General features: G+C 40.8%; 1 protein-coding gene across 1 annotated transcript in view; it reads left to right on the forward strand.

The window, feature by feature from the left end:
• Positions 1-26,489, forward strand: part of LOC137333048 (pre-mRNA 3'-end-processing factor FIP1-like) — a 50,161-nt gene that overhangs the window by 19,207 nt on the left and 4,465 nt on the right. Inside the window, exons 7-15 of the mRNA XM_067997143.1 lie at positions 492-602; positions 1,699-1,829; positions 2,695-2,822; positions 8,054-8,171; positions 12,089-12,227; positions 14,246-14,272; positions 16,016-16,073; positions 20,494-20,552; positions 22,121-22,307. Of these exons, the coding sequence (XP_067853244.1) occupies positions 492-602; positions 1,699-1,829; positions 2,695-2,822; positions 8,054-8,171; positions 12,089-12,227; positions 14,246-14,272; positions 16,016-16,073; positions 20,494-20,552; positions 22,121-22,307 (958 nt within the window). The remainder of the gene's footprint in view (positions 1-491; positions 603-1,698; positions 1,830-2,694; positions 2,823-8,053; positions 8,172-12,088; positions 12,228-14,245; positions 14,273-16,015; positions 16,074-20,493; positions 20,553-22,120; positions 22,308-26,489) is intronic.

The following is a 26,489-nucleotide window of genomic DNA, read 5'->3' on the forward strand; positions in this document are numbered from 1 at the left end:
TATTCCAAATCTGAGTATCAACTTAGTGCAATGTTTTTCTTTAATACGGTAGTTTGAAAATTTCTGCACCGTTTCTAATAAAATACAGCAAAGAAATGTAGAGAATGGACATCAAAAAGGGATTTTTAACAGAGATGTTCTTAAAAGCGGGATTCTCCAATTTTCACCTGATCCATACCCAGACAAACAAATTTTATAACTTCAGTCAGATAAAACACTCCATAAAATTATTTGGACTGTTGCTTGAAAATAGATGTTTTTCCTCTTTCCACTGTAGGATTTTTCGAATGGGAGTGATACTGTCATAGTTCTGATCAGATTCCTATTATGTTCAAATATGGTGCTTTTAATATGGTTATGCTTGGTGAATATGCAAATTGAGTTGGCTGCATGAAGCGACTGTAATAGGTAGCTGGCTGTTTATGGTGTGGCGAATTTGAACAATGGTAAATTGTACTGGTTATAAAGTGTCTTCTCTGTTCTCGCTATAGCAAAGCTGCAATCCAGAGGCATTGACCTGGATGCCCCTGGGAACATCAATGGAATTCCAGTGATTGAGGCAGACTTGGACTTGTTTGAAGACAAACCCTGGAGAAAACCAGGTAAGTTTTGAATAAAAAGAATGTTTTCAGACTATAGTTTTTGTCTTTATTTTCTGGTGCTTAGCACAGTTCTATTTGATGCATGTTACAAATGAGGAAAGAAAGAACTTGCACTTTACAGTCAATTAATTACTTTTGAAGTGTAGTCACTGTTGCATAGGCAAATGCGCAGCTTATTTGTGCACAATAAAATCTCAAAAGATTAGACTTGAGAAGGAGAGTGCTTTGCCCCTTGGATTTTCAGTGCAAGATTTTTTGATTTGAGAATCGTTAAACATTGAATTTTGTGACTGTCTAGTGTGCAGTTGTGACCTATTCAGTAATTCCTGTGGAATTGCCAGCAACTTCCTAATTCCAATGTTGTTTCCAAACGGGAGTCTTAGCGTAGCACCAAAACGGAGTCAAAGAAGTCAGGGACCTTCGGACTCCAACTTAGATGCTGCTTGGGAATCCCTTTGAGAATTTTGGGTGTTGGCAATGCTGTGTTGCTATTGTATGTATGTATGTATGTATGTCTCAAGTATTAACATACAAATAGATTTCGATGCATGTATTTTATGAAATAGGCTAAGTTGTAGATTGGGAAAATATTTCAGACAGAGTCTTTATTACATGTGCAAATTTAATTATATATTTCTTCGTAGATGCTTGAGACCCAGGTGATGCTTGTTTAACTATTCATTAGTATGTAATTGCTCTCATTATTGTACAGTGTGAAGGGTCAGGAAAACAATTCTTTATGAAGGGAGCTGTTGAAGCATGGAATGTTTTGCCACAAGGAGTAGTTGAGTCAGAGACAATTGTATCTTTTAAGGGAAAATGGATAAATATTTGAAGCAGAGAAGATACAGAGCTATGGAGAGAGATTAGGGCAGTGGGTTCAGTTTTGGATTGCTTTAGCAAAGAGCCAGTGCAGATGAGATGGGCTGAATGGCGGCCTCCTGTGCTGTAGTCTTCTATAGTTCATTTGAGTGGGTACGGGGTGGGTATCGAGAATCAATATTTCATTTGGGAGGTGGGAGGGAAAATTTTGTGTTGGACTAATTGACTCTTAAGCAATGTGTGCTTGTATTTTTCCATTTATTTTCTTTCTTAGGAGCTGACCTTTCTGACTATTTTAACTATGGGTTCAATGAAGAGACCTGGAAAGCTTATTGTGAGAAACAACGAAGACTTCAGTTAGGACTCGATCCCATACTTGCATCTGGTTCAGAGAACAAAATATTGGTACAGAATACGATAATAATTGGTTTGTAATGTCACTTTGCATCACAATTTTAGGAATTTTGCATTCGTTCTTGAGTGGACTATTGATGAAATAAAACAAAGTTCAGAAAATAGTCAGAAGGTGCTTGGACCCTTCTGTTATATTAACAGTCAGTGAGTCCAGGTTCATTTCTAGTCTGTGCTGAGTTAGCTAATCACATCATTTTCCTTGGACATGCGAGAACTTTCAAGCAGTGCCCTTGTCAAAATTTTTCATTATAGATACTGTGTGTGATATAATGTATGTCAGTAATACCATCCCATCAATGTTCAGGTATGTGCATGTAGCACACGCCACAGGACTCAGATTCTATCTGGCTTCTAGCGCTCTACAGATATGTGTGACTTAAGAAAGAACTTGCACTTATCCTCAGGATGTCCAAGGCACTTGAATTACATTTGAGGTGTAGTCGCAGTTGTTATGTAGGCAAACATGGTAACCAATTTGCATAGCAAGGTCCCACAAAAAGCAATGAGATAAATGACTGATGTTTTTGGTGGTGTTGGTTGAGGGGTACATGTTGGCTAGGACACTCCTCGCTCTTCGAATAGCGCCGTGGAATCTTTTATGTCCACCTAAACAAGCAGCTGGGGCCTCAGTTTAATGGCACCTTTGACAGTGCAGCGTCCCCTGAGTACTGCAATCGGGTCAGCCTAAATTATACTCTCAAGTCCTGGTAGGAGCTATGTAATCTGTAAAATGTTCCATGTTAACCCTATTTTTCTGTGATTTTTAAAATAAAATTCAAGGTGCCCTGCATTTTGTACAAGCTATGCATATACGTTATGTCTTTAAGTATTATTTATAACTATCTCATTTATCTAGGTTCAGCAAGGGAGAGCATGTAACATAGAGAAGGATCTAGAAAACAATTTGCCAAAAATGGAATTCATGGCTGATTTTACATCTCCGCCACCTGGGGGAAGGATGAAAGCAGGCCCGCCACCTAATAGGTAAGATGCATAGCTATTGAGGATCACTGAATATTTTATTTTGGGTAACTGCAGATTAAATAAACTATAAAACAAGGCACAGTAGGTATAGATAGAGACCAGTCCAGAACTAGTTCTTTTGAGATACCTTTTAAGCTCTCTTTATAGTACACATTCAGAATATTGTAACTGGAGTCCCACTATACACAGCATTCCTTTTCAGGTCCTGTAGATGCAACAGGATGCTACAAGTTGTAAACTTTGTGAATGAAGAAAATCTTAAATGTAATACTTGATGCAACCCCGATGGCTCAGATGTAAAGACGTTGTATAACTGAGCCGTACAGACTAGGAAAACTCCAGGTTCAATCGATGGTCTGCATTGAGTTTGCTGATTTCAACCAGGTAGCAGATTGGGACGCTATAATTAGTAGTCCAGGAGCCAACTTGCAAAAAGTAGCTAATTAATCATTGCTCCTTCCTTTCCCACTTTCAGCAACAACCTTTTTCTATAGATATAACATGCCTAAGAATGTTCCTTAGCCTTTGTTATCCTCCTTAAAGCAGAGAAGGTTGAGAGGAGATTTGATAGGAGTGTTCAAAATCATGAAGGGTGTAGATAAAGTAAATAAAGAGAAACTGTTCCCATTGGCGGAAGGATCGAGAACCAGCGGGCACAGATTTAAGGTGATTGGCAAAAGAACCAAAGGCGACATGAGGAAAAACTTTGTTACACAACGAGTAGTTATGATCTGGAATGCGCTGCCTGAAAGGGTGGTGGAAGCAGATTCAGTTGTGGCTTTCAAAAGGGAATTGGATAAATACTTGAAGGGAAAAAATCTGCAGGGCTACAGGAAAAGAGCAGGGGCATGGGATTAACTGGATTGCTCTTGCAGAGAGCTGGCATGGGCCAAATGGCCTCTTTCTGTGCTGTAACCATTCTATAATTCTATGATTTGTTCTACCACATATACACCCTGAATATTTTCTGTAATGGGTGCTATGACTTCCAGTTTATCAGGTCATGGCTTCAAAACTATGCGATGTAGAGGAGAAAATCAGCTAGTGCCCCTGCTTCATTGCTATCCACTGATGTCCTGGTGGAGTGAGTGAGTGTGTGTGTGTTGGGTGAAAACAGGATTGGGCTTGGCTGTGATGCTCCCATGATTGAGATTAGGCAGCAAATGGTTCACTCATGAAGAAGGGGACGAGGTACTGGAAGTTGACTGGCACCTATGGAAGTGTACTCCAGCATGGGTCAGTGTATTCAGGAGGGGAGAAAATTGTTGGGGGGGGGCGGTGGGGAGTGGGGAATGTGATTTGTTGTGGATCAAGATGTTTAAATTTCTTCATTCCTTTTTAAAATCTCAAATGGTTACAAAAGATTATATACTTAGATTATGTTGCTTTTGCAGCCATTTTTGTTGAGCATGGTTGGTTTCAATCTAGTTCCAAGTGCTCATCTGTGATAGATGACATAAAACAGCCCCTAATTTGGCACCCAGAGGTTAAAAAATTCCAACGTTATGCTTCTTGGATTGAAAATTGAGGGCTGGGAATACACAATTTTGCAATAAGCCACTCCTGTGATGTGCCAAAGAGCAGCAATCAAAATCTTTACCCCTGCATTGGCAGACTCACTCAAACTACAAGGATGACTGGTGTCGTAAATGTCAGTGGTTTTGCTCAAAGGCTGGGGCTTAAGCAGTATTTTGTGCAGAGCAGAGGGAGTTTTACCCTGCAGTTAATGATGCTATAGCGAACCTGGGAGTGCTTGATGTCAGGTGTGCGAACACCCTTCACCTTGATGAGCACCAAAAAAAAACTTTCTTAATTAAAAAAGTAATGATGACATGATTGGAGAAACTCATTAGAAAGAATGAGTGTGAGGTATCTTGATTTATAAAAGCAGATTACCTGGGATAATATATAAGAATGTAAGAAATAAGAGCAGGAGTAGGCCACATGGCCCCTCGAGCCTGCTCTGCCATTCAGTAAGATCATGGCTGATCTTCGACCTCAACTCTGCTTTCCTGCCTAATTCCCCATATCCCTAGATTTCCTTAGAGTCCAAAAATCTATCGATCTCAGCCTTGAATACACTCAACGACTGAGCATCCACAGCCCTCTGGGGCAGAAAATTCCAAAGATTCACCACCCTCTGAAGAAATTCCTCCTCATCTTAGTCCTAAATGGCTGACCCCTTATCCTGAGCCTATGCCCCCTAGTTCCAGACTCTCCAGCCAGGGGAAACAGCCTCTCAGCATCTACCCTGACATGACCTCTTAAGAATTTTATACATTTCAATGAGATCCCCTCTCATTCTTCTAAACTCCAGAGAATATAGGCCCATTTTACTCAATCTCTCCTTATACGACAATCCTCTCATCCCAGGAATCAATGTAGTAAATTTTCATTGCACTGCTTCTAAGGCAAGTATATCCTCCCATAAGGAGTCCAAAACTGTGCACAGTACTCCAGGTGTGGTCTCACCAAAGCCTTGTTCAGTTGTAGCAAGACTTCCTTACTCTTATACTCCAACCCCCTTGCAATGAAGGCCAACATGCCATTTCCCTTCCTAATTGCTTGCTGTACCTGCATGTTAACTTTCTGTGTTTCATGTACAAGGACACCCAAATCTCTCTGAACACCAACATTAAATAGTTTCTCACCATTTAAAAAATATTCTACTTTTCTATTCTTTCTACCACAGTGAATGACCTTACATTTCCCCACATTATACTCCATCTGCCACCTTTTTAATTTGTCTATAACCCTTTGCAGACTCTTTGTGTCCTCCTCACGGCTTACTTTCCCACCTAGCTTAGTATCGTCATCAAACTTGGATACATTACACCCGGTCCCTTCATCTAAGTCATTAATATAGATTGTAAATAGCTGAGGCCCAAGCACTGATCCTTGTGACACCCCACTAGTTACACCCTGCCAATCTGAAAATGACCCATTTATCCCTACTCTCCGTTTTCTGTCCATTAACCAATCCATTATCCATGCTAATATATTACCCCCAACCCCATGAGCCCTTATCTTGTGTAACACCTTTTGTGTGGCACCTTTCCGAATTGAAAATCCAAATATACTAAAGGTTCCCCTTTATCTACCCTGCTAGTTACATCCTCAAAAAAAAACTCCAGTAGATTTGTCAAACATGATTTCCCTTTCATAAAACCATGTTGACTCTGCCTAATCATATTATGATTTTCTAAGTGCCCTATTACCACTTCCTTAATAATGGATTCCAGCATTTTCCCGACGACTGATGTCAGGCTAACTGGCCTATAGTTCCCTGTTTTCTCTCTTCCCTCCTTTCTTGAATAGCAGGGTTACATTTGCTACCTTCCAATCCGCTGGGACCATTCTAGAATCTAGGGAATTTTGGAAGATCACAACCAAAGTATCCACTACCTCTGCAGCCACCTCTTTAGAACCCTAGGATATAGGCCATCAGGTCCAGGGGGTTTGTCTGCTTTTAGTCCCATTAATTTCTCCAGTACTTTTTCTTTACTATTAATTACTTTAAGTTCCTCACTCTCATTAAACCCTTGGTTTCCCACAATTTCTGGTATGTTTTTTGTGTTTTCTACTGTGAAGACAGATACAAAATATTTGTTTAACGTCACTGTCATTTCCTTATTCCCCATTATAATTTATCCCCTCTCAGCCTCTAAGGGACCCACGTTTACTTTCGCTTCTCTCTTCCTTTTTACATACTTGTAGAAGCTCTTACAATCTGTTTATATATTTCTTGCTAGCTTACTCTCATATTCTATTTTCTCCCTCTTTATAAATGTTTTGGGAAAAACAGGACTAGACAGACTGGATGGAGGGAGGATGTTTCCCCTGGCTGGGGGGGGGGGTCCAGAACGAGGGGTCACAGTCTTAGGATATGGGGTAGGACATTTAGGACTGAGATGAGGAGAAAATTTTTCACTCAGAGGATGGTGAACCTGTGGAATTCTCTACCACCGAATGCTGTAGAGGCCAAGTCACTGAATATATTTAAGAAGGAGATAGATAGATTTCTAGATACAGAAGGCATCAATGGGTATGGGGAGAGAGCGGGAATATGGTATTGAGATAGAGGATCAGCCATGATCATATTGAATGGCGGAGCGGGCTCGAAGGGCCGAATGGCCTACTCCTGCTCCTATTTTCTATGTTTCTATGTCTATATTTTGTGTTCTTGCACTGGCATGCACTCCCAGGCAGTTCTCTCTAAGATTTTATCAGTAGGGTTTAAATAAAAATATTCAACTGGGGGAAAAAAAGGATTTGTAAAGTCAAATCATATTTTCTGTGTAGTGATTTGATTTTTAAATATGACACTAATGGTGGGTCTCCATCTTTACTGTCAAAACATATTTATTTGATCTCTGGCTGATAATTTTACATAACTTGTTGAAACACAGAAATTTATCACTTGCTTATTCATAAAGCAACCTCTACTTGATTTTTTAAAAATTCTAAAATTAATTAATAGGCTGCATATTCATGCAGGTTGTTTTATGACCAGCAGAGCTCAGGGTATGATTTTTGCACCTGATATGTTCTTTTCAAGTACTGGATTTGGAGAGGACTTTTAAGCTACTGCAGTTAGTTCACTGTATTTTACAGTAACTAATCTAAACTGTTACTTTGAGTCGGTCTTGTAGTGACTGAACACGTCCAGTGTCATCTCCATGTAAGTGCTCTTGATCACCGGCATCTCCACATCTTGATCATCTTGGCAGTGTTGCCATCCAAGTACTTTAAAACATAATTTAACCCTGTCAGTACTGAATGTTCTTTGCATCTGTGTACATTTATCATCCAGTGTGTGCAATGAAATAATTGCTAATGCTGAATGCTCAAAGCACAATTCAATAATGTAGAAAACCAAATATTTGCTTTCCCTTAGTATTGTCTGCATTATCTAAAAAAATGGTGTCCCTCTTTCTCTTCCTCTCCCCCCCCCCCCCCCCCCCCACACCCTTTTTGCTTATGTGGTATAGCAGTCTTGTGAAGGTTAACCATTTGTACGTACCTGGATGTGGCTTGTGGACATGACTCTATTTTTGCTGTATACATAACATTTTCAGAAAACCTCCGAGCTAAATCAGCATCTTTAGAAATATGAAGTAATGTATTTTTTAAATGGGGACTAATTCTTGACCCAACTCTTCAGAACTATCAGATTTAATGTAAAATTTGATCTCCCTCTTTAGAACTATCAGATTTAATGTAAAATTAAGTTTTCCCTCCAGGAAACTTGCTGGCACAATTGATGTTATTGGTGGATACACGGGTTCCATCAGGAGGGTAGAAGGAAGGCGGCGAGAGAAACATGGAGGAGATGAGAGTGCAATTCAGGTAAATTAATTTTTTCTGCTGATGTTAACCACAAAAATAAAATTGGGTTATGTTTACGGTTAAGTGAGTAGACTTGTCAGAATACGGCTGTGGCTCTGTAAGAGATTCTCACATTCCAGCTTCAATGTCCTGTACCACCGAGTTGAAAGCGGTGATGTCCCATAGTGAAGAATGGAAATGTGAGATAGTTACATAGGAACAAGAGTAGGCCATTTAGCCCCTCATACCTGTTCCGTCATTCAGTGAGATCATGGCTGATCTGTGACCTAACTCCATATACCCGCCTTAGCCCCATATCCCTTGATACCTTTGGTTAACAAAAATATATCAAACAAGAGGCGGTTGGTGCCCATGGAACAGTGCCCCAGCAAGAAGTCAAAGTTTTGGCAGTGATGGGGGGGGGGAAAAGGTTTTTTTTTAAAAAAGTGCTGCCTCCTCCATAGGTATTTGTCTTAGTTTGGAGTCAGCAATAAATGGTGGTCCGTTCTCCAGATTTCACTCCTTTGAGGATGGAGCACCATATAATGTACTGAGGGAGTAGTGTGTTTTTGGAGGCGCCGTCTTTCAGATGAGAAGTTAAACCGAGGCTCTTTTGGCTTGTTTAGGTAGATTTAAAAGATCTCATGGCATTATTCAAAGACGAGCAGGAGAGTTTTCCCGGTGTCCCAGCCATTATTTATCCCTCAATCGGTAGTACCAAAAGCAGATTGACTGGTTATTTATCTCATTGCTGTTTGTGGGACTTTCCTGTGTGCAAAATGGCTGGCATGTTTGCCTACAAAACAGCAGTGAATAAATTTCAAAATCAATTCATCAGCTGTGAAGCTCTGTGGGACATCCTGAAGACCAGAAAAGTGCCGAATAATGCATATTTATTGATTTTCTTTCTTTATTTCTTTCTGCCTGTAGATCGTACAGTCTATTTTATTTAAGCCCTCTGCAGGTTTTGTGAGACCCTTTCTAACTGTTAGGATTATTTAAAGCCAAACTGTCCCTAACCCACAGCAAAGTCTTTTGGTCTGGACAGTTTGCATTTCTTTTTAATTATGTGGATCATCTCGTTTATCAGATTTCCTAGTCAATAGTGTGGTTTTCTAGTGTGCGACTCTTCCCCAATTCTCCAGACAGTTTCAAGTTGTGATTCTTGATTAATATGGAGCCACTCCAACATGTATGAGTTACTGGATAATGATGAATCAGAGAAAACCTTTCCCCTTTCTAAATTAGGGGCACTGAGGTCAATTGTAATTCACCTATCAGAACCCTAGCTGAGATCAGCAAACCCAGCACAGTCCTTGACTCTTCAAGGAAGTGCTATCCCAAGTGGACTGCAGAAAACCCAATGACATAGTGTACCTAGATTTCCAAAAGACATTTGACAAAGTTCCACATGAAAGGCATTTAGTTAGACTCAAAGCTGTGGGGATTCAGAGTAAAATCTGGGAATGGTGAAGAAACTGGTTAAAGGATAGAAAACAGAGAGTACTTGTTTGTGGGGTGATCGCAGGATGTGGAAAAGTACTCAGTGGGGTGCCTCTGCTCAGTCTTGGGATCATTAGTGTTTCTAATTTATATAAATGCTCTGGTTTCAGAAACTTGGTACGAAGTGGTCAGATTTGCAGATGATGCCAAAGTGGAAGGGGCAGTCGAATCTGAGGAGGCAGCTCAGAAATCACAATGAGTTGGACAAAATATATATGTGGACAGAATAATGGCAGATAACACAATGCAGACAGTACAAAATAGTGCACATTAGAAGGAAAAATAGGTGATACATTCATGAATTAGTGTTGAAATAGCTCAGGAAAAAGTTGAAAGAGACCTAGGTGTTTTGGTAGAGTTGGTGCTAAACATGTCCAGTACAGAGCAGCAATCAACAAAGTCAACAGAATGCTAAACTACTTAGCCAAAGCAATAGAAAATAGGTCAGAGGAAATTGTCATCAAACTGTACAGTGCTGTGGTCAGACCATAGCTTAAATACTGCATCCTATTCTGATTCCCAAGACATAAGGGAGGCATTGAAGTGCCATGAGGCTCATCTCTACTCTCAAAGGTCTGACTTACATGGAAAGACAGCCTAGAAATAAGGCATCTACACGGTGATCTTATAGAAGTATACAAGACAGTTAAGGGATTGGAAAAAGTAAATCTGGACTATTACTTTAAATTACAAGAATAGATTAAGGGAACACGGCTTCCAACGAGTAAAAGGTAAATTAAAGACTTATATCAGGAAATTCTTCACACAGAATGATCACAGAATAGCCGAGTAGAGGCAAAAACCCTGGAATCATTTAAGAAACAATTGAATGTTGCAATGAGATATTGTGATCTTTCTGGATGGATAAATTAAGTTAGGCCAAATGGCATTTCTCATTTGTAACTATATTGTGACCTGGGCCACTTTGGTCTGTACGGCTCAGTAGCACATTGGGCAATGCACTCACCAGTTCAGCCATTGAGGCAGCTGTGATGTCACTGGAGTGACAAAGCAAGAGAGAAACCAAACTCCATGTCGGGGGACAAAACTTTACTAAAACATCAAATAAAAATGTTCAAACTATGATTTTCTTTTAGAAAATGGAATACTTTGAACAAAAGGTATTTTTCTATAGAATTCCCTCCCCTTTTTACCACAACGCAGCTGCTTTGATGGCTCAGTTGGTAAGTGCACCATGTGGTGTGGTACTTACCCATACAAACCAAGATGTCTAGGTTTGGTCCCAGGTCTGTGTTGAGTTCGACGATTTCTGTTTGAATGCAAGTAAATGAGCTATAATTGGCCTCGGTGCCAGTGAACTACAGGGAGGAAAGATTCCCGCTTTTGTGAGTGAGAGTGAGGTAAACAAGGTAAAACAGTCTGCCGACACTTGAAAAATGGCCTCTTGGGCAAGATACCACAGAGCTGCTGATACATATGGAATCGTTAGTCAGTCCCGTCACAATAAGCAGGGACCAAATTAAGAGGGTTTTTTCTCAAAAAAAAGTCATTATTTTTTGCTGTTACTAACTTATTTCATTTGTTTATGTAGTTGTTCTTCTGTTGGGGTAAGATTTTCCTGGAATAACTTGAGTCTCAATGTGCCATCGTCAGTATACAGAACTGGGCCATATTGCTATACAGAGGGATCTGAGTAGGTTGAGGGATTGGGCGAACAAATGGCAAATGCAATCTAATACAGACAGATGCAAGATGATGAGCCTGGGGAAGGGGAATAGCTAGTGGGGATGCAGGTGTAACAGGGCACAACATGAGAGCGGGTTCTGGGGGACTAGTGGATAGCTTGCTGAAACATATCCGAGCAGTGTGTAACAAAACTAATGAAGACTAGCAAGATCTTAGTGTGTATAACTCTAAATCCCAGGGGGTAATCAGCTTATATAGAGCACTGATTTGGCCCTACCTGGAAAACTGTGTGTGGTTCTGGTCATTGCAGTTCGGTGGAGACATCTTTGCTTTGGAGGGGGTACAGAGTGCAAATTGATGCAGGGGATTAGACACCTGAGCTACAAGGAAGCACTCAGAAAAAAGTAGCATCAAGAAAGACATTATTGAAAGTTCCAAGAATTTAAGGGGTATAAATAAACCAAAACCCAATAAATTGTTTAATATAACCACAAACTCAAACCAGGGGCACCAATTTAATTAAGTTCAGAATAGGGAAGGTGAAGAAACGATATAGATTTAGCACCTTTACACAGATTGGTGAATGTGTGAAACAGATTGCCCAGAGAGATTGTAGAGGTGTCTGCAAATTGAAGAGGGAGCAATATAGAATATAAATTTTGGACCAGCTTGATGTTTTTTTCCAGTTTGTAAATGTTAACTTCCCATCTTTAGAAAGTGCAATTCTGAAGCAGAAATGTTGTTGACTGACTTATAAAAAGATTTTTTTTTTGGTGGGGGGTAATTAGGTTCTTGGAGACCATGGAAACAAAAGATCGCCGTTTCCAACCCCGACAGGTCCTCCCCCTCCAATACCTGGGCTACCCCCTCATTTCTTACATCCACCCCCTCCTGTCAACACTGGTCCACCGCCCATGCACCCACCAGGTAAGAACCTTTGATTATGATAGTATTTACTTTGATTATGGTTGTATTTTTTGGCTATAATAATAGTAAAAGAAAATTTCAACAAGAAGGGAATACCAAGAAAGGGAGTGGATACCGATTTGATTGATGTAGTTTGTGATAATCCTGGATTTGAAAGTGCTGCAACCAGAAAATCCCTCAGCCAAACCTAATCTGCTATAAATTGGCACTTTACTTCTAGTTTGTCATATTATTTATTTTAGTTTATGGGCTGCTGTGATGACGCAAAACACATTTCTGTTGATAAATCAACAAATTTTCTGATTTATGAACAACATGATCTGATCAAAAGGATTAAGAGGAATTCATTCAAACATTTGAAGTTAAACTTCCCTTTAATCTCGTGATTTTTTTTGAAGTACTTCGAGTATTATAATTTCCAGAAAAACATCAATTTTTGTTTCTCCTATATATGTATTTTTCCTTTATCATGCACCTATAGTTTGGTTTTTAATACACACTGTAAATGGTGGGGGGCTTGAGGTCTTTACCTGCAAGTCCATCCTGGGGCTGGATTTCTTTACTCGGATTCAAGCTATATAACTCTCTTCCTTCAGTACAGTGTAAGAGTGATTAAGATGAAGAGACTCAGTAGGTAAATACGCTACCTTGTATATTACTGGGCTGCACAGATCAGGAGGTCCCAGATTTGATCCCTGGTCTGTGCTGAGTGTTAGGGGCTCAGTAATTTAATATCCCTGGATTAGGAGCTCTTGCTGGAATGTGCATGCGTGTGAACATCAAATGAGAAAGGGATCAGGTTTGGGTGTTAAGCCTTAATGCCGAATAATCTGCCATCATTAACCTGAAGAATAGTTTCTTGTGCATGAAAGAAGAGTACTGCTGGCATGAGCTGCTGCCATCAGGGGAGGTTGAGTTTTGAATTTGCTTCCCTCTAAATAACACAAATGAAGCATTTCCATCATGTTGGCTTAACAGATTCATCCTGATATTGCATAATCAATAGGTTCAATAAATTAAGTCTTCAATTCCAACTAAAATGACAGCCAGCTTTTTGTTTTCATTTGGGGAATGGAGAAGAGAGATTCTAAACCTGTTCCTCACAGCTTCCTTCATCCAATAGGGCAAGAATGTCAACCTGCTGACTGCTGGACTGACATCTGCAACCACCCTCTGATCTTCCAACAGAAGAATCAGCATAATTAGACCAGTCTTATTCCTTGTTTTCCTCAAACAGAAAAACAAATAGATTAATTAAATTCTTCATGGGATTCTAGTGACAAATGATAAATAGTAGAAGGTATTTTTAAAGTTTCCTTTTTATTTAGTTGGGTTCAAAACCATCACAAGCTAATAGAAATCTCTATTTATACTGGGTATAAGGGACCTAACTGAAGTGACGAGGACATTCTCAGCACAATTCTGAATGGGTGTACATGCACAGCATAAAGTAATTGGTGCTGGCATCAAACTGGCAAAGGTACTTAGAAAATTAAACCATGAGTGTAACTGATGTGGAAAATGAGAAATATTCACTTTGTTTCAGTGGGTGACACTCTTCTCAGACCAATAATGAAACACGTTGCTTGGACACAGTAGAATCCCCAGTACATTCATCTCTTCAAGTCAGTGACATTAAATTCAATGCAGTGCAAAATCAGGCGGGTGTAAAATGGGCATCCAACCTGAACCCACGTGCATGCCAGGGGGATTAAGTAAAAACAGGGCTTTCATTTTCAGCCCTACTCAACAAAAATGATCAGTGGTTGGACTGATTGATGCAACAATAATCCAGTATTTCAGTGTAACTACATTATTGGTGCCTATTTACTGTAACTTAGCAGTTCTATCATTAGTTTAAAAATATCTTTCGTTGCTGCCTCGATGGTTCAGAAGGAACCACTCTTTCAGGTAATTGAAGAACTTTCTTTTCATCAACGAAACTGAATGTTAAGAATCGGCTAACGTTTTTATACCGTTGGTTTGTTCTAAGCCGGTGAAACTTGTTGTGTTCACAGGAATGCCGCCACCTGGGCCTCTTCCAGGTAATCTTACTTTCAATTTACATTAACGGCTGTAAGAAATGTGCTTGATTGTTTTAAAGGATCTGAATTTTGATGGAATAATTTTATCCCCCCGTTATGCTGCACATTTAGCAGTGCAATCCTTTTGCACAGCACTCAAGTGGGCAGTAATAATGCTGCCAATTTCATAAATATTAGTAGCAAGACTAAAGGGGTGGTCTCACAATTAGCACTACATCTCTCAAAAATTTAACTAGTACTTGGGTAACTTCCCGTGTCACCTTAAATATCTGATAGAAAAGGGTAGTTTTCCAACTGAAGGTATTACACCAGCATTCAGAAATTGCTCAGCAGAACTACATGTGTGCACATTTAAACCCACATATTTGAAATTCTACTCTCCTGACTTGAGGATGACGTGAGTGGACAGTACAGATGCGTTTGCCACTTGCGGCATTCTCAGAAATACTCCTGATAGCAAATTGCTTGTTGTAATACAAGTGGGCCAACTGAGCAACCGCCATGACGTTTAAGTCTCGCATATAAAGACACAAAGTAGCTCAATTTAAGGCCTAATGTCAATACTGAAGTAACAAAAGGACAATGAGGCCACTTAAATTACATTTGTATGTTGGGTTAATTTTGTTTTCTCTAAGTTCCTTGTTATGCTGAAATTATGAAGAAACTGTAAAGTGTTTTTGTAAATTATTGCTTACCTCTTGAATGACCTTGTTTCCATTTGAGAGAGTACGTAGAGGGATAAGGCTTTTTGAACACTATTGAAGCTGCTGTCTTTCTTCAGTATTTTGAAAGTCTTATAAATGTAAATGATTGGTTTAGATTGCACCTAATGTAGAGTTTTACAGTGTGAAAGTCCCTTTAGTGAAATGCACCTGGTGAGGAGCTGGGTGCTAACAGTCTCACCTCCTACATGTTCATCAGTGTAATCTCAATTGCAGTCCCAATTATATTGATACTGAGGTACTGGAAGAGTAGTGTTAAAGCATAGGCCTTGGACCCTTCAGTGCTCTCTTTACGAGAATGCTGCTGGTCCCTGTCATGCTGATTGGAAGGAGCTCTACATTTTGTAGTGCATCTGATGGCTGCAGTAATACTCGAATCCGGACTCCATCAGACGCAGAGAATCACCCTCTTTATATGGAGTGTGTGTTTTATGTGTGCCAGGTTCCGTACCTCATCTAAATGACCATTATTAATATAAAGGCTTGAGCAATGAGTGGCAGCAGGCTATTCAACTGCAAGGTGGGTCTCCATTGAGCCCACTCCTCATCTGGTGTCCCACATGGACTTCTGACAAGTTGCTGCACAGCATTCGGGAACCATGTTCATGTTTCCCTTCCTTAACATGATACGCTGAGGCCAATTTAGTGCTCTTGTTGATGCCCTAGCTGAGGTCTGCTAACTCAGCACAGATCAAGGGTCAAACTTTGAATCTTTCTGAGCTATATTACTCAGCCAGTTGCAGGATAAACATTGGGGGAATACATCTATCCATCGTGTTGATTCTGCGTATGATGTAGTGTTATAGACCAATCAGACCAGAATGTTCAATCATGATGAGCTGAGCACTGCCCATCAGAGAGGAAAAAATCCACTGTATGTAAACCAGTGAGCAATACTGCCAGAGGTCAAGTTTTGTAGTCTTAATGATGAATTGTTCTGCAGGAGTTTAGTGATGAGATAATACATTTCTTATTTTTTTGGGATGTGTGAAATGAACTGAGCTTTGCTTTCTTTTTGTAGGATTATTTCCACCTCCAGTTGTGCCCCCTCCAGTATTACTGTTGCCAGCCACAGAAGGGTAAGAAAAAGTGTGCCACCAGCATGAGTTTCTGACAAGTGTGTTAGTAGCGAAAAAGGAGGGTGGTATAAAGAAAGAGCAAGCTTGCATTTATATAGTGCCTTTCATGACTTAATGACATCCCAAAGCGCTTAACAGCCAATTAAGTACTTTTGTTTTTGAAGTGTGGTCACTGTTTTGGTGTAGGAAACGCAGCAGCCAAATTGCGCATAGCAAAATCCCACAAACGGCAATGTGATAACGACCAAATAATCTATTTTTAGTGATGTTGGTTGAAGGATAAATATTGATCCTTAAATGACAATGAATCTAAACTTAAGTATAATTTTGGCAAATACAAAATGCCTCTTCCTATTGAAGTGAAAGTAAATGGACTGTGTGGTCCATTGGAATAAAACAATTGAATGGATGCATATGGGATTGATGTGGGGTCATAATGGACGTTAAAAGTAGTCCGTGAAGATCCTGCAAGAGAATGCCAATGACTGGGCAAGCTGGATCAGTTTGCTACTTCTGCATTTGTGTTCTAACAAATGCATTTGTGTCCTCTGTGTTTAAGACCAGGCCAGACTGATGGAATGTAAAGATCCATGTGAAAGAGGTTTGGGGTAGTTACATCGCAGTTTCTAATTAATGCAGTGAATCCATAACACTGAAGGTTGTATGATCAGTTTAATCGCAGTGGGATTTGGGGCGCAGGAGGTTGGCCTGGTGGATGAGATGAGCTTGGAGAGGCCGTGGAGATGGGAAAGAATCTAGAGAGAGATGAGGGTTCGGGACTAGGGTAGGGGAGCCCAGGGCAAGTTTGGCTTGGTGAGCAAGGGGGAGAAGCAGCAGAGGCAACTGAGCAGATAGTCTCTATCTTGGTGACCAAGCAATTCAACACATTTGGAGATTAATGTAGGGGCAAAGGAGAGGCGAATGGAATGGAGTGAGGTGCTTTAAGGAGGTGAAGAGCCTAGAGTAGTAAGGAGAGAGAATTGATGTTAAGTGCCACACTGCAACTTGGATGTTTTTGGCAGAGAAGATGGTGGAAAGTGTAACCAGACAGGGAGGCTTTGGTAACAGGCTAGATGTCACCTCCCATGAGCCGAGTTCCATGATGTCACTACAGTCACTGCCAATTAGGCCGCAGATGCTAAGGGCCTTGTTTGCGAGTGAAAAGACATTCTGGAAGGAAATGCGGAAAGGGATTGTGATTGCTGATCTGGTGACAGTGTGCAAGGGGGCAGTGATGGGTGGGGTGCGCAGGGTGGGAAGGAGGTTGGTGGGGTTAGCCCCAGTGAGTGCAATCGGCAGGAAGGTCGGCAAAAAAGGATGGGGCAATTGGAGTTGTTGTTCGTAAGAAAGCAGTGGCAGGTGCCTCAATGGGCCTTTTGGAGAATGCTGAGAGGCACGGGGGTAACATTAGTCTTATTGAAGGGGGATTCAAGCCTGGGTTAGTGGCAGGAGAGGAGGAAGGCAGAGGAGTAATGATGGGTTAGGGTAATGACTTGGGTGGTGGGGCAGGGGCAAAATACCTTGGAGGAGAAATGAAAGGTGGCATTGCCAGGCGGCAGGAAGAGAAGGGGCCAAGACAAAAAGGGTGATAGAAATAATGAAAATGTATCCAAAAATGGACACACGGAATTCAGGTTACATACACATGACAGATTAGGCAAGATATATCATGGTCATAAACAGAGGACAGGGAGGAGATAATGTAAAACAATTCAAAGTTGAAATCCGAGGCCCTGTGGTGGGATGAAGTCGACTTGTGCACAGCGTGGAATCAGCTTGGAGTATCCACAAGCCAGTGTTCAGTGTCCATTGGAATTAGAGGGCCGAGGAGGAGCAGAGGATCAACCATAAGCCAGCAGAGGTTGATCCTGGGTCCAGCAGAAGTGTGTAGTGGCTCGGGTGTCAGCAGTACGCACCACCAGATCTGGTGGACCAGAAGTGGGAGTGAAGACCGGGAAATTGGGGGAGGGTGAAAGGTAAATCTATGGGATCAGTGCAGGGAACACCTGCTGGGTGACAAGTAGCCCACAAGATTGGGATTGGCAACAGGAGCTTGAGGAACTGGTTCAACCCAATCCAGCAAAGGGTTATGAAGAACAAGCGGAGCAGAGCAGTATCACCAGCCACGGGAAGCAAGCAGATAGCAGCAGAGTAGAGATCACTCAGCAGCGTGGGAACATCATACAGAGCAGGATGGGAACCAACAGCATTTGATAAAGTACCTCATAATAGACTTGAAAGCAAATTAAAGCCCATAGGATTAAAGGGACAGTGGCAGCATGGATACAAAATTGGCTAAGGGACAGAACGCAGAGAGTAGTGGTGAACGGGTGTTTTTCAGACTAGAAGGAACTATACTGTAGTGTTCCCCAGGGGGTGATATTAGGACCACTGTTCTTTTTGATGTATATTAATGACCTGGAAGTGTATACAGGGCATAATTTCAAAGTTTGCAGATGACATGAAACTCTGAAATGTAGTAAACAATGTGGAGGATACTAACAGATGTCAGGATGTAAACAGATTGGTGAAATGTGCAGACACATATCAGCTGAAATTTAATGCAGAGTGCGAAGTGATACATTTTGGAAGGAAGAATGAGGAGAGGCAATATAAACTAAATGGTACAATTTTAAAGGGAGTACAAGAACAGAGACCTGGGGGTGCATGTACACACATTTTCGAAGGTGGTAGGACAAGTTGAGAAGGTTGTTTTTTTAAAAAAAAGCATATGGAATCCTTGGCTTTTTTAATAGAAGCAGAGTACAAAAGCAAGGAAGTTATGCTAAACCTTTGTAAAATACTGGTTAGGCCTCAGCTGGAGTATTGTGTTCAATTTCTATGCATCACACTTTAGGAAGGATGTCAAGGCCTTAGAGAGAGTGCAGAAGAGATTTACAAGAATGGTGCCAGGGATGAGGGATTTCAGTTATGTGGAAAGAGCGGAGAAGCTGGGGTTGTTCTCCTTAGAGCAGAAAAGGTTAAGAGAAGATTTGATGGAGGTGTTCAAAATCATGAACAGTTTTGACAGAGTAAATAAGGAGAAACTGTTTCCAGTGGCAGAAGGGTCGATAACCAGAGGACACAGATTTAAGGTGATTGACAAAAGAAGCAGAGGCGAACATTTTTTTTACGCAGCGAGTTGTTATGATCTGGAATGTACTGCCTGAAAGAGTGATGGAAGCAGATTCAGTAATAACTTTCAAAAGGGAATTGGATAAATACTTGAAGGGGAAAAAATTACAGGGCTACGAGAAAAGAGCAGGGAAGTCGGTCTAATTGGATAGCTATTTCAAAGGCAAAGGCACAGACACAGGCACGATGAGCTGAATGGTCTCCTTCTGTGCTGCACCATACTATGATACTAACAGGAATAGATCAGAGCTAGCCTAGAGTAGTAATAAGTCCCAGGGGAGGAGCAGAAACTGAGCCTGCAGAAGCAGGCCAGGAAGTGGAATAGAGGAAGTACAGTAGAAAATAGAGTCAGTAGAAAGTGGCAATGAAGGTGGGGGTCACATCAGGATAAAGCAGATTTCTGCCCAGGACCCATCGCAGCAGCAGAGTAAATCTGAGAAACCAGCAGTGCACTGGACTACAATCCAGAAGCCTAGTAGGTAGCAGGAACAGCTGGAGGATGGGCACTGTAAACTGGAATATGTTCCTTTATAACTTGAAGACATTGAGTGTCAGAGCAAAGTCAGGGCAGTTGAGGCACACAGTGCAATTCTGATGGAAGAGGAGTCCAGGATATCAAATGTGACAGTCCCAGCTGTCAAAAAGAGCCTAGGTAAAAACACAGCACAGTGTTAGGGGTTCAGGGTTCAGCAATGTGCTTTGTACAAGTAGCTTTAACTTGTAAATTTGTAGATTGAGCTGAAATATACTATTAGCAGCAGGGGTTCTTGAGCAGTGGGGGAGGAGAAAAAAGGAAAGGATAGCAATGGATAGCCAAGAGAGGAACTCGGTCGGGAGCTGCCAGCCTAGGAGCCATCTGGTTCTCCAGAGACAGGAAAGGGGTGAAACAGGGGAGACAGTAAGGGGTGAAATTTGGGGTTTAGAAAATTCTGTCTTTCATCTTGGGCCTTCTGAACAGAGGGGGTTCTACTCTGGAGAGCACTGATTGGTGGGAGGGTCGGATCTGAGCACTCTATTGTAGTGCAGCTGAAATTACTATACTGTCAAAATTTTACAGAACTTGCTGAAAAAAATTGCTTAGTCTCATTCTGAACATTAGTCTTTTGCTTATGCTGCAAGACACGTTACAAGATGCCTTACTAATCGGTCAATCTCAGATTTCCAATGAATATTTTACTTTGTAAGAAATGGAGTAAAAGTAGTCAAAATTTAGAGATACTGTTTTCTTTGCTTACTGTGTAAATATTATTTCTTGTGCCTAATTAATAATTTCTCACTCTTCCAGTGGTCCACCTCCAGGCTATGACAACAGACCACCCCCTCTATTTCCCTATAGTCCTGCAGGTAATTGTGAATAAATTCTACTGTAAATATTTTTTTTTTTAAGTAGCAATACAATCTAACAAATTAGAATCTCCAATTACATTTCCCTGATGATCATACTTTTTAAAATTAATTCTCTTCTGTTCCTCTTTTTTGTTTTGTTTTGCCAGTTTTTTCCCCTCCGTTCCTGAAGGCGCTGATTCATGCTGAAGTATGGTTCCATGGGTGCTAGACGCCCTCTGGTACCTCGCGCAAGTGGCCATTCTCCATATGTGCCTGGATGGTGAGTGTCAGCAGGCTGTATAACTGTGAGGCATATCACTCCCAAGCCTGATCCTGTTTTCACTCGACATACATACATGCGCACTTCCAGTCCAGGCCATTGAATAGCAATCAGGAATGGGAACTCTGGTTGATAACACCCTTTTCCTGCCCCCCTCCTTGTCCCAGAGGTACTGAGGCTAAATATATGCCTCAGTTGCTCTGCTGCTGTCATCAGCTAACTCACCATAGACTGGGGATTGAACCTGGAAGCTTCTAGTTTTTAATCTTTTAATTCTACGTAAGACTGTTGGCTTTAACCATTAAAACTGGATACTTGTTTTTTAAAATAATTTTATGCAAATTCTATTTGGCGTATTGAAACAGCTATAAGAGGCAATAGAAAGTGAATCATTAACTAGAGACTGTAAACCACAGAGCAAGTGAATGTAAATAATGTGCAGGTTCTGATACTAGTCAGCTCAGAAGTTTCTGTCGCACCTCAGGTCAGATTTATTCATTGCAATGAGTTTAGCTATGGTATCTGTCCCTTGGAAGAAAAAAAATAGGAAATTATGTTATACAGTGCAACTTTGATAATCTACATTTATTATCGGAATATCCAATTACTGTATCTGAAGCTTTTTTTTTGCGAGAGTCATGGTTGGGTTAGGAAAGCATTGGGAATCAGACTGGTTATGTTGCTTTCTTAGTTGTTATTTTGTAAAGTAAAAAATAAGAGCCTACTGGAGAAAGAGTTAATACACCTTGTACATGTTTTTTAAAAAATAAAATGGTCACTTATCACTTCCTACAATATGTTTTCAGCAGGGAGTGAGTGTTCTTTGTACATGTGCAACAGAAGGCAAGATTGGATACAAACTAAGGCCTTAACAGTAAATAGCACCGCATAAATCAAATACAATATTCGTATCAGTAAAAAAAAATCTAGTAATAGAATATAACCATTTTCTGAAATGGAGTTCTTGGAGGGGGTGGGGGTAAGCTGAGACAAGTATATAACAATTCATCCTTGTACTGCTTTATTCCATTGCACTTTAACTTAATGTGACCCTCAATTATCCACCAACTTCCATTATATGTTATAAAGAGAAATGAGTGTCATTTCCATGCCCAGTATGTGTTTAAATTAAAGGCAAATTACCCCGGTGGTTTAATTTTTTTAAGTTCTCTCTCCTGCTATCTCTCAACTTGTCACTCATTAGCTCATGTATTGTAAAGATGATTGTTATAAATGACTTTCTTTCTCTATTAATGGGAATTTATTTCTAATCTCCACCCCACCTCCCTTAATTTTTTCTTTCCAGACTCTGGCCTAATTGGTTATCCTGCTATCTCCACGACACACGCACCCTGGGTCAGCACTGTTGACAAAAGCACCAACAGCCATTGGGAGTACCAAGGACCTCGGCGAGAAAGAGAGCGAGAACATGATCGAGATAGAAATCGCGAGCGAGATCGTGGTCCAACGCCTGCGACAACTGAATACAGCAAGTGAGTAAATGTCATGATTAAAAGAAAAAACTGAATACTGGAAATCCAAAATAATAAAAAGTACTCGCAATATATAGCAGAATGGTCAGCATCTGAAAAGATGGGTCGATATTTTGAGTATAGATCCTTTGTCAGAACAAAAAAGGGAAGGTAGGGAAGATTTTTATAGGACTGACCAACACGTGAGGGGAGGAGACCGGAAGGTATAATCTGTTAAATCCAGTATCTGCCTCTATTGGTATTTAACAGTCTAGAACTTTTCTTTATCTAGGAAGAGGTGTAAAGTGATAAATGATGAAGACCATGTCAGCCAGTCTGGGTAAAGGCATGAGAAAGGAGTAAAACAACTCCAAAATAAAAGTGGATTGTGAATTGGGAGAAATGTTAGCAAATTGGGGGGAGACTGCAGCTAAGGTTTGAACTTGCTAATGTCAATTTTTAAAAGGTTGCAGAGTACCCAGGAGGAAATTGATTATAGTTTTTGAATAGTCAGCACAATTCCACTTGAGACCGATAGGAATGGAAGGGGAAGGTGAAATTGAGAGATCAGGATCCATGCTTCTGGACAGAACAGTGGTTTTTGGCAAAGCGATCACCCAAACTGGCAAATTGGCACAGGGTAAATCAGATCAGAGAGATGAATGCGTGGCTCAAAAGATTGGTGTGGGAGAAGTGGGTTTCAATTCATGGGGCACTGGCACCAGTACTGGGGAAAAGAGGGAGCTGTTCCGTTGGGACGGGCTTCACCTGAACCATGCTGGGACCAGTGTTTTGGCAAACCGAATAACTAGGGCAGTAGAGAAGGCTTTAAACTAAATAGAGGGGTGGAGGGCTCAGGTGGGGTGAAGTTTAGATTGATAGAGAAAAGACAAGGAAGTAGTACAGGAAAGTGATGGGGTAATGATAAACACAGTGTGTCAGGAAGGGACAGAGCGTACAAACATAAGAGTGCACTAACAAATGGGGCCGGGGTAGGAAAGAATGGTAAAAAGACAAAATTAAAGGTTCTTTATCTGAATGCGCGCAGCATTCGTAATAAGATAGATGAATTGATGGTACAAATAGAAACAAATGGGTATGATCTATGGCCATTACAGAGACTTGGTTGCAAGGTGACCAAGGTTGGGAGCTAAATATTCAGGGTTATTTAACATTTCGGAAGGATAGGAAAAAAGGTAAGGTGGTGGGGGGGTAGCTCTGTTAATAAAGGATGAAATTGGTATAATAGTGAGAAATGATCTTGGCTCAGAAGAGCAAAATGTCGAATCAATTTGGGTGGAGGTAAGAAATAGAAAGGGAATGAAATCACAGGGGGCTTATATACTACTCCCACCAAAAAGTAGCTCCACTGTAGGGCAAAATATAAATCAGGAAATAAGGGGGGCTTGTAAAAAAGGTAATGCAATAATCATGGGCGATTTTAACTGTCACATAGATTGGACAAATAAAATTGGCAAAAATAGCCCTGAGGAGGCGTTCATAGAGTGTATTAGGGACTGTTTCTTAGACCAATACGTCGGGGAACCAACCAGGGAACAGTCCATTTTGGATCTGGTAATGCATAACAAAACAGGATTAATTAACTATCTCAAAGTAAAGGATCCCTTGGGAAGCAGTGATCATAACATGATAGAATTTCACATCCAGTTTGAGAGCGAGGATCTTGGGTCTGAAACTACTGTATTAAACTTAAATAAGGGCAATTATAAAGGAATGAGGGCGGAATTGGCTAAAGTAGACTGGGTAAACAGATTAGTTGGTATGATGGTGGATAAGCAGTGGCAAACATTTAAAAAGATATTTTATGACTCACAACAAAAATATATCCCTGTGAGGAGGAAAGACTCTACAAAAAGGGTGAACCAAACATGGCTATCTAAGGAAGTCAAGGATGGTATCAGGTTAAAAGAAAAAGCATACAACATGGCAAAGATTACTGGTATGCCTGAAGGTTGGGAAAACTTTAAAAACCAGCAAAGGATGACTAAAAGAAAAATAAAAAGGGAGTAAATAAATTATGAGAGTAAACTCGCAAGAGATATAAAAACTGACAGTAAAAGCTTCTACAAGTATAAAAAGGAAGAGGGTAGCTAAAGTAAACATTGGTCCCTTAGAGGATGAGACTAGGGAAATAATAATGGAAAACAAGGAAATGGCAGAAGAATTGAATAGATATTTTGTATCTGTCTTCACAGTAGAAGACACTAATAACATACCAATAATAGTAGAAAATCAAGGGGCAAAGGGGAGGGAGGAACTAAAACAATCACTATCACTAGAGAAAAGGTACTAGGTAAACTAATGGGTCTAAAGGCTGACAAGTCCCCTGGACCTGATGGCTTGCATCAGAGGGTCTTAAAGGAAGTGGCTGCAATTCACTAGATTCTGGAAAGGTCCCAGCGGATTGGAAAACCGCAACCATAACACTCCAATTCAAGAAGGGAGTGAAACAGAAAACAGGTAACTATATACAAGTTAGCCTAACATCTGTCATTGGGAAAATGCTAGATTCCATTATTAAGGAAGTAGTAGCAGGTCATTTGGAGACTCATAATACAATCAAGGAGAGTCAACATGGTTTTATGAGGGGGAAATCATGTCTGACAAATTTATTAGAGTTCTTTGAGGAAGTAATGGGCAGGGTGGATAAAGGGGAACCAATGGATGCAGTATATTTGGATTTTCAAAAGGCATTCGATAAGGTGCACAAGATAAGAGCTCATGGTGTTGGGGGCAATATACTGGCATGGATAGAGGATTGGCTAACTAACAGAAAACAAAGTCGGGATAAAAGGGTCATTTTCAAAATGGCAATCTGTAACTAGTGGGGTGCCTCAGGGATCAGTGCTGGGGCCTTAACTATTTACAATATATATCAATGACTTGGATGAAGGAACAGAGTGTCTAGTGGCCAAATTTGCTGATAATACAAAGATAGGTGGAAAAGCAAGTTGCGATGAGGATACAAAGTGTCTGAAAAGGGATACTGACAGGTTAAGCGAATGGGCAAAAATTTGGCAGATGCAATATAATGCGGGAAAATGTGAAGTCATCCACTTTGGGAGGAAAAATACCACAAAATGCTGCGGTCCAGAGGGATCTGGGTGTCAACATACAGGTGCAGCAGGTAATCGGGAAGGCAAATAGAATATTGGCTTTTATTTCTAGGGGGATGGAGTATAAAAGCAGGGAAGTCATGCTACAACTGTACAGGGTGCTGGTGAGACCACACCTGGAGTACTGCGTTCAGTTCTGGTGCCCTTATTTAAGGAAGGATATACTTGCATTGGAGGCAGTTCAGAGAAGGTTCACTAGGTTGATTCTGGGTATGGAAGGGTTGTCTTATGAGGAAGGATTGAGCGAGTTGGGTCTATACTCATTGGAGTTTAGAAGAATGAGAGGAGATCTTATTGAAACATACAAGATTCTGAGGGGACTCGATAGGGTAGATACTGAGAGGATGTTACCCCTCATGGGGGAATCTAAAACTAGGGGGCATAGTCTCAGAATAAGGGGTCGCCCGTTTAAGACGGAAATTAGGAGGAATTTCTTCTCAAAGGGTCGTGAATCTTTGGAATTCTTTACCCCAAAAAGCTGTGGAGGCTGAGTCATTGAATACATTCATGGCTGAGTTAGACAAATTTTTGATCAGCAAGGGAGTCAAAGGATATGGGGAAAGGGTGGGAAAGTGGAGTTGAGGTAAAAATCAGATCAGCCATGATCTCATTAAATGGTGGAGCAGGCTCGAGGGGCTGAATGGCCTACTCCTGCTCCTATCTCTTATGGTCAAACTGCATTTGATTTCCCCTTTGTCGAGGAGGGAAAGGGTATCTTCAGACCAGATATGATTGACCATAGAGAAACTGAGAAAGGGAGAAGGACAATTTTTTAAAAATCCGAGTAAATTTGGGGTGGATGGTTGTGATGGTGGGGGGAGAGAAAGAGAAGTGAGAGATGAAAGAATGCATCCAGGAGGGGAAAGGAAGATGGACCACATAAATGCAAAAGGTGGGTGGAACTAGGAATGGGAATTATTGGAGCAAGAGGAGAAAGCAGTAGCTACGATAATGATAAGTATAACAGGAAGAGATTGTTAAGGGGATCTGATCAGGATCGAAATGTAATGTGTTCCACATATTCTACTAAAAACCAACTTAGTTGCACCCCACATGACACTTTTTT

Source organism: Heptranchias perlo, chromosome 15 (assembly GCF_035084215.1).
Source record: "Heptranchias perlo isolate sHepPer1 chromosome 15, sHepPer1.hap1, whole genome shotgun sequence".
NCBI classification, from domain to species: Eukaryota; Metazoa; Chordata; class Chondrichthyes; order Hexanchiformes; family Hexanchidae; genus Heptranchias; species Heptranchias perlo.